This window comes from Podarcis erhardii, assembly GCF_964252035.2.
Source record: "Podarcis erhardii genome assembly, chromosome: 6".
Lineage (NCBI taxonomy): Eukaryota > Metazoa > Chordata > Lepidosauria > Squamata > Lacertidae > Podarcis > Podarcis erhardii.
Window position 1 is genome coordinate 63,271,080 of NC_138510.1, and position 8,316 is coordinate 63,279,395.

At 40.1% G+C, this 8,316-nt stretch overlaps 2 protein-coding genes and 1 long non-coding RNA gene across 4 annotated transcripts in view; 2 read left to right on the forward strand and 1 right to left on the reverse strand.

The window, feature by feature from the left end:
• Positions 1–5,172, forward strand: part of LEPR (leptin receptor) — a 66,077-nt gene extending 60,905 nt beyond the window's left edge. For both annotated transcript variants that reach the window (XM_081867151.1, XM_081867152.1), the window contains exon 19: positions 580–5,172. In XM_081867151.1, the coding sequence (XP_081723277.1) occupies positions 580–597 (18 nt within the window). In that variant the 3' untranslated portion in view covers positions 598–5,172. The remainder of the gene's footprint in view (positions 1–579) is intronic.
• The window catches only part of LOC309344669, a 50,330-nt gene that overhangs the window by 34,937 nt on the left and 7,077 nt on the right, over positions 1–8,316 (reverse strand). The window lies entirely within an intron of this gene.
• Positions 4,093–8,147, forward strand: LOC309344234 (leptin receptor-like; the record flags this gene model as incomplete). Its single annotated transcript, XM_081866483.1, has 2 exons — positions 4,093–4,203; positions 5,186–8,147. The coding sequence occupies 2 exons, from the start codon at positions 4,093–4,095 to the stop codon at positions 5,999–6,001; spliced, it is 927 nt and encodes a 308-aa protein (XP_081722609.1). The 3' UTR covers positions 6,002–8,147.

Here is an 8,316-nt window from a genome sequence, read left to right on the forward strand (position 1 = left end):
TTCAACCTAGGACCTTCTGAATGCAAAGCAGGTGCATTCCCATAGTGAATGGGTACATTTCTATAGGATTTTGGTGCATTTATTGGTAAACTGGACTCTGCTAGTGCAGCTGTTGTAGCTTAAATGACAATACAAAACAAATTCCTTCCAGTAGCACCTTAAAGACCAACTAAGTCAGTTCTTGGTATGAGCTTTCGTGTGCATGCACACTTCTTCAGATACACCTTCTTCAGGTGTATCTGAAGAAGTGTGCATGCACACGAAAGCTCATACCAAGAACTGACTTAGTTGGTCTTTAAGGTGCTACTGGAAGGAATTTGTTTTGTTTTGACTATGGCAGACCAACACGGCTACCTATCTGTAACTTAAATGACAATGTTTACCATTAGATAATTTTACCTTGGAATCACAAATGTTATATTAAAAATTGAGATGGGCACAAGAAATATCCTAATGATCAAGGAGAATGCTTGCTTATTAGGTTCCCCCCCCCATTATAAGTTATTTCAGTTTTCATTCCCAGTGAAATATTTATTTTCTCATCTTTATTGTTAATTTTATTTCATTTCATTTAAACAGAGAATGGACATTCTTTGAAGTCTAATCATGATCACTGCCCGCTGAACCAATGTGACAGCTCCCAGACTTCCTATACAGAGTTGTTAGAAGAATTATCTATTTGAATTCAGAAGACAGAATTACTTACATATCATTTCATTATTCTGCTGATTTTGTTCATACATAATAGTGCTGGAAATGATTTTGTTCAAAAGTTGCACTACTGGTATACAATTTTGAGAACACTTTCTATATTTCAGACCAGGTAAAGGGTTTGCTGGGTTTAAAGGGAGTATACATATCAAGATAGAAGTTAGGAGGTCATGCTACCTTATGATTTAATAACATGGGAACAAGCCTACACTTGAGAGCAACCCTCATCCCTTTCTTTCTCTTGCTTGGCTGGGAGGAGGAGCTCAGCTTTTTGTTTATTGCAGTTTGTCATGTCATCCAGACCAGCAACTTTGGTTAACATGGGCTAAGTTTAGTTACAAACAAACTTACTTCAAACTGCAGTTTCTGAAGCAGGCTTGTTTAAACTAACCATAGTTAACGTTGATGACAAGTCCATAACTGAATGATATGGCAAACTGTTGCTGTTTGCTGGCATCCGTCTGGTGAAGCAAAATGGAAACTTCTGCCACACAGGAGCATATGAGCTCAAGAAGATGCTTGGCTTGTTCCTTAATCAACTGTAAGTGAGCATAATGTGTGAATGCAACCAATGTGTGCCATGCTATTCTCACTTTACTCCCCAAGACTCCTGTTAACCAGCCTTAACTGACATGAATGCATAGAGAGAACATCAGTAGTATATGGCTGACTAAATGAGGGGTGGCGTAATGGGAAGGGAACCTGATTTTGCATTTAAGCCTGATATTTCCCATCCTTGGTTTACAACAATAGCAATAGGAGTCCAGAATGCCATGGCCTTAGAAACATCAATCTTTCTGCTATATTTCCATTTATTTATAAATGGTCTTTTAAAATGCTTTGCTAGTTGAACCGACACTTCACAGTATGTGCTCCTAAGTGTGTTGACCACCTAGAACGTGATTATTCTGTGGCTTCAATAGAGCTCTACGTATGTACAGTGGTACCTCGAGTTACAAACGCCTCAGGTTACAAATGCTTAAGGTTACAAACTCTGCTAACCTGGAAGTTACTTCAAGTTGAGAACTTTGCCCCACGATGAGAATGGAAATCATGTGCCGGCGGCGAAGCAGCAGCAAGAGGCCCCATTAGCGAAAGCACGCCTCTAGTTAAGAACAGTTTCAGGTTAAGAACGAACCTCCGGAACGAATTAAGTTTGTAACTAGATGTACCACTGTAGCTGAGTAGCATAGTCAGTAGAGGCACAGCCCTGAACTCCTCCCAGTTACTCTAATATTTCCTATAAATTGAACAGGAAGCAAGAAGATACTGTCATGAATAAGTAACCACATCTAAAACAGTTTTATTCAGGAAGAAACCCTCTCTACTTAGTTTGATTAGTAAGAAAAGTACCCAATTACTCTGACATTATGGCTTTTAAACTTTCGACTGACTTTGAGGTTATCAGTTGGAATATGAAATAGGAACTTCCTTAGAAACTGAACTTTCAGTTCAAAATCCTTCAAAATAGGGCACTGTGTTAATGAGAAGCTATTAGATTCTATGGGTCTGTGATTTTCTTTGTATGAAGAGACTTTTCTTAAAGACAAGAGATGCCTAACAACACTATTACGGAAGTACATGTGATTTCTGTTCATGTCCATCAGAGTACTGAATGTCACACAACAAGATATATGGAAAATCCCAGTTGTTTGTTTAGCTATGCACATCTACTCCACTTTAATTTCATTTCATAGATGTATACATCTCCAAATTGCCTTTGAAATGAACATAATTCTTAAAACCTTCTTAATTACCTGACTGGGTCCTCTGTGGTTATTCATATTACAGTTTCTAGTTAGTCTATTAAACTCATTTTTCTTTCTTTATTGTATTTACTTGACTATATCAATAGCGTATTAGCATTTTAAAAAGCAATGTCAATATATGTAACAGAGGATGAATTCTGAAAGCAACAGGATTTTCCATGCCCTCCCTCCAATTTCTGTTTACCTCAGCGCACTTGGTGTAGAAGTTCAGTTTTAGAAGAAGCTCCTAAAAATATTGAACATGTTTGAACAAAAAGTTTATTATTGGAAACACTAAAGGGGCTATACTTCCTAGTGTAAGTATAGCACTTGTGTACAGGGCATTGTACCTATGGCTCAATGGAGGCCTTTTTCTACTTTCACCTCTTGAAATGCATGCAGAGGTGAGAACACAGGCATCACACCAGGGTATTGTAGGGGACAGGAGGTATTTGAACACCTACCATCCAGCCATTCTTAATTACTTAGGCATGGGGAGATGGGGATAGGGAGCAGGACGAGAGGGAAGACAGAGAAATAAGATTCTGCCCACACCAGAAAGGATGCCCTAAGGTAACATAGAAATACCAAAATGTAATTGAGATTTTCTACAAAAGAAAAATGCAACATAAACAAAGGGCATGCAGTAAAAATTAAATTAGTCATCTTCATTAACCTTAGTTGGTCTACTCTTGAGTAGGAGTAATGTTTCAGACAACCTCATGTCTACAGAATATTGAAAAATCATTATTTTTTGCAGCCACACTCCAATCCTTCAAAACTACCAAGTTACAGTTTCCCCAGTGAAGTCAGTGGGATCACTTTTTCATATCGTGAATACAAATAAATTGCATGTAGGACTTTAAGTGACTGTATTTTGCACTCTCTCGTTATCTTGCAGTTGAATCCAAACTAAATTTTATATGACAGCTACTGAAGTTATGAATGCTCCCTTCGTGTTACTTTTCACAGGCTTAAATTGCTGCAAAAATGTTTTCCTGGCACTCCCATTTGATGCATATATTCAAGAGCAAATATTTAACAGCCAAATGCTTAAGCAATTTACTCTGCATTTAACTATTTTATCATTGTAGCATTGTGGGGGTTTTTTCCCCCCAGGAAACAGTACCTACAACATCTAACTCATATTAACTCATATTAATTCACATTCTAATTCATATTCATTCATGCTAACATATGGCTTATTTGATTTATGCAATCTGTGTCCTTGATTTGACTCTGTAGGTCAAGTATCAGAGAGCTGCATTAGAAAGCTGTAGTGGTAAACTCAAGCCCTATCACTGTGTGATCTGTGGGAGCCTCTTACGTCTCTCCGTACAGAAAATCTCTATAGCACCCAAGGGACCCCTGTGTTATATAAGCAGTCTCTCTTCTCCTATTTTAGCTACTGCAATTTTTTGTATTTTGATAGTCATATAGATTTATAAGCCACTTTTCTTTAGTTTCTTCTCTGTTGGGCTTATAAAAACTGCCTACCTGAGCAGGGTAAGAGGAGAAGCTATGCACCTGGAATGCATAGCCTTATCCCATGACTCTAGAACTAGCCCTGGGTAGCTAGTAGGTAGGAAGGAGGCAAAATGGCATTACATTTTAATCAATATCTGATCGTAGTATGGGTTTAGTACCACTGGATACAAATTTGCAGGAAACGGTTTTGATTTTTCAAGAAGCCAGAATAATTCCCCATGCAGACTTAACAGATACCAGAAAACTTCTCGTCAGAGTAGGGAGCAACTTGACCAGATATCAGGATACAGTAGCCTGTTAGGTATGGCACTTGACTAAATTCTTGAAGTTGATAAGGAGTGGCTGCTCTTGATAAAACACTTGTACCAATGACACGTATATCCATCATTATTTCTACTGGATTGGAGAAGTAAGGGGTGCAGATAGACCGCATCATTTCTTCCATATACTATAGGCTATAAAACTTGTGAACCTTAATTACCCAGGCTGGATGGCTTTGGGTGGACTTTAATAATTTGCAGAGACTGTAATTGTTGACAACAGCCAATTTTGCTTGTCAACTTGTGGGTTTTAAGTGCTGCAAAACTTTGCCCTCCCCATTATTCTCATAATTCCTCCTAAATGACATGAATGCAAAACTGGCTCAGAGCAATTGCTTTAACAAATTTTGAGGCCCTTTTCCCTGAAGTGGGTGGCTGCTCATTGTGCTAGTTGTATGAACCAGTTTGCTGCCAAAGTGCACTATAGCCCAGCCCTTCGAAGTGGAAATGGGTAGGAACTTTTTCCTACCAGTCTACACCAAAGGCATAAATAGGGAGCAAGACTCAGGGCTTCAGCACTGCCAATGTAATGCATGCATACTTTCTCTTCATTGACAAGAATGAAAATCTGGTTCAGAACAATTATGTTTCCCTTTGTTATATAAGGTCATCAGAGACTGACCTGAAATGGAACCTTCAGTATTATCCAAACTCCAATGGTATCATAAATGTAAATGTGTTACAAATTTCTGGCACTAATCTCTCTTTTGTTATAATGCTTATGCACACTACTTAAAATTAAGCATACAACTTCATGAAATGTGAATGCCATTACATTCATCAGGCTTTTAAAGTTGTGCCAAATTAAGAATAATAAAATTGAAGTGTTTATTGTATTTCCTTTTCCCCACCTTTCTTTTCTGTTCATTACAAGTCATTAATTAATAAATGAGCATTAAAATGTATCTTGTCTTCTAGCCTGAAACCTTTGAACATCTCTTTCTCAAGCATCCTGAAGCACTGTCATTTGGTCCTCTTCTTCTGGAGTCAGAAATAGTGTTGGAAGATATCAGTATTGAGAAAGCAATGAAAGACGAAGACAAACAAGACTTACTAGCTATTGACTCTCTGTTTGCAACCACACAAGACTTGGAGCATGACTCAGCTTGCTCTAGTGGCCATTTCAATAGTGATAGTGTCTCTGAGAATGTCCATGATGCTGAAACCCGTGGTGGAATGACAGGACAGTCTAATATAAAATATGCGACTATTTTAACCAACTCCATGTCAAGTGGGCTTTATGAGCCACCAAAGGATCTAAGCAGTTCTTTTGTAAGAGGTTTTCTAGGCCATGATTCCTTAGTTCCAACATCTTTCTCTGGCGGTTCTTGGGCAGTGGGAAATCAATCATTTCTGCTATTGCCTGATTGCGATGAACACGTGTCGCCTCAAAAGCTCTCTCTTTCTGTTGTTTCATCTGAGGGCTTCTCAGAACCTTCAGAGCAGGATAGAACTTTCAGTGAGGAACACAGTCCAAAGAGAAGCATGTTCTACTTAGGAATGAGCTCACTCAAAAGTGAAAATAACATCTTTTTAACAGAAAGTTCCAATGGGGTTTGTCACTTTCACACCAATACTCTAGCTGGAGGCATGAAGTTTCCTCAAGATATAACCAGTGATCTAAATCCCTTGATCAACAAGTGTGAAACCCCTGTTCAAGCTTTCATACCATACATGCCACAGTTCCAGACAATGGCAATTAAATTGCATGAGACAGCCAGTGGTAAAGTCTAAGCTGCCACCTATTGAAGTGTACTCTTGATGTACTCTTGATTAAGGCCTCTTTTCTCTCCTCGTGATTCGCATTTTCCTGCAATGAACAGGCCCATATTTATTTATTTTTTAACTCATAGCCCACATATTTTATTCAACATTGCACTTCTGTTGCAAGAATATTGCATTTTCTCCAGGTACAACAACGAAACAGCATTAGGTACCTGGCAAAATGTGTTTGCTGCCCTCCCCCTGGCTGATAATTCCATTGTAACTTTTATGTGAAATGTGGCTGAATCCAAATCTTTTGGATGCCATAGTGGCCTTACTAAATTCAAAAGGAACAAATCCTTTCCTCCCCTGTCCCCCATCTGCTCCATGACTGCATCATTCTGAGAACTTTCAAAACCAGAAAAGGACTCTCTTGCTGTATGGCGCTACTGCAAAAACAAACAAACAAAAACCCCTTAAAAAAACACCTCGCTGAGCCTTGTATTATATCACCCCATATTCCCCCACCATTTTATGAACATTTAAAAGACATGTGTGCTTTTCCCTATTCACATTTTTAGAAACTTGGGAGAGAAGAGAAAGCCTATCTGTTATCGGAAAGGCAGATACATGCACTCGCACACAGCATGTGTTATGTGGGAGCATATACTGAGCAACTGAAACTGGATGGGTGACTGGGAGCATGGGGAATAAAGTGAGGGCTGGATACTGCTTGATCTAGTGAAGAGACCCTTAAAATGTCCACCTATATTAGATATATTGATTTATACTGAGTGTAGGGTGTTTTATGTTATTTTTAGTACCAAACTAAGTGCTTTGCTGCATAGTAGACTCAGAACTTACCCACTCTTCTGCTTGTCCTATGGCTAGAAAACAAGGTTCCGAACAGCTTTTTGGTTGTCCTGTGCTTTCTAAACATGGGTCTAAGCGGTTTTGCCTTTGCTCCACCACCTCCCCCTGGAAAACACATTCTTCAGCTATAAACTGGAACAAACAGCAATTTGTGGAAAACTCAGTTGCCATTGGCTCCAAATCAGCACTAAACCATGGGCTTTTCTGGGGAAAAGCAGCCAGGCAAATGCCGGTTGTCCTGAAACACATTATCTGCAAAACAACTAGTAATAGCTCTCCTCCAAAGAGCACTGTTGTCAAGGGTATTTTCATACAATTTTCTAGCCAGGACTTTAATAGAAGGTGGCAGGGGCAGCCCAGACTGTTTTGCCACCTGAAGCAAAAAGGGGAGGTGCCACCTCACCTGGCAGCTGCTGCCCCTGCTGCACGTCCTCAAAGTCGGAGTCACGGGGCTTACCGTTTGGCTGCGTCAGCTTCCAGCAGTGAGGAGAGGTGGTAGTGGCTTCTCCTCATTTCTATGCTGGGAGGCGACTGCGGTGGCATCAGAGGAGACGCGGCAGCAGCAGTGAGATCTGGCCAACCCCACTGCCACTGCTTCTCCAGCAGTGGGGGGGGGGGAGCACACAGTGTCAGGGGGTGCTGCCTAAGGCATCTGCCTCCATTTGCCTCATGGGTGGGCCAGCCTGGAACATGTGAAAAAAATGTTGAATAGGTATGGTGTGTGTGTGTGTGTGTGTGTGTGTGTGTGTGTGTGTGTGTGCTGTCTTAAACAACTAGATGTGGCATTGTGCAAGCATATTCCTAATATCTAATCTCTCAACACTAAAGCTTGTCCTGTCATTTGGGATCAGTGCCAGTCTGTTAATATGGATATGCTTGAGCAACACCTGTAATCATGATGATTCGGACCACATTGCATGGAGGGGATGCCTGAAGAGTATATGAGTACCAACACTTGCATATGCCCAGTCTCTGATTAAAATCTTCAAAGATTTTTTTCATCCATTTACCCAGTGTAACAGGGACAGGGCTATCAAGTTCTAACGTTGTTTTGTTTTTTAAGTGGATTTGTCAGTGAGTAAGATACTGTTGCCCTCAGCAATGGATCTTAAAACACCAGCATGCCTTCCTTCATAATTTGGATAGAAAATTGACAGTGCAAACCTAAGTTTGTGTGTGCTCAGAGGTTAAGTCTCAGTGTGCCCAATGAGACTCACTCACTAGTAATGAGTTTAGAATTGGAGCTGATACAAAGGTAGCATAGGCTGTGTTCCAATTCCAGTGTTGCTCTTCAGCAGAGAATTGTAGAAGCAGGGTGGGAACAAATGCTCTAGGTATTGTTCTAGGTGGGCAGATAACTCATTGGAATTGGCTTAGAAGAGCCATGCTTCTTCCATGGATTTTGGTGGACTGAATTGGTTTAACAAATGTTCAGGTCTCCAATATCCCAGGTCAACAGGGGTTTTGAAAGC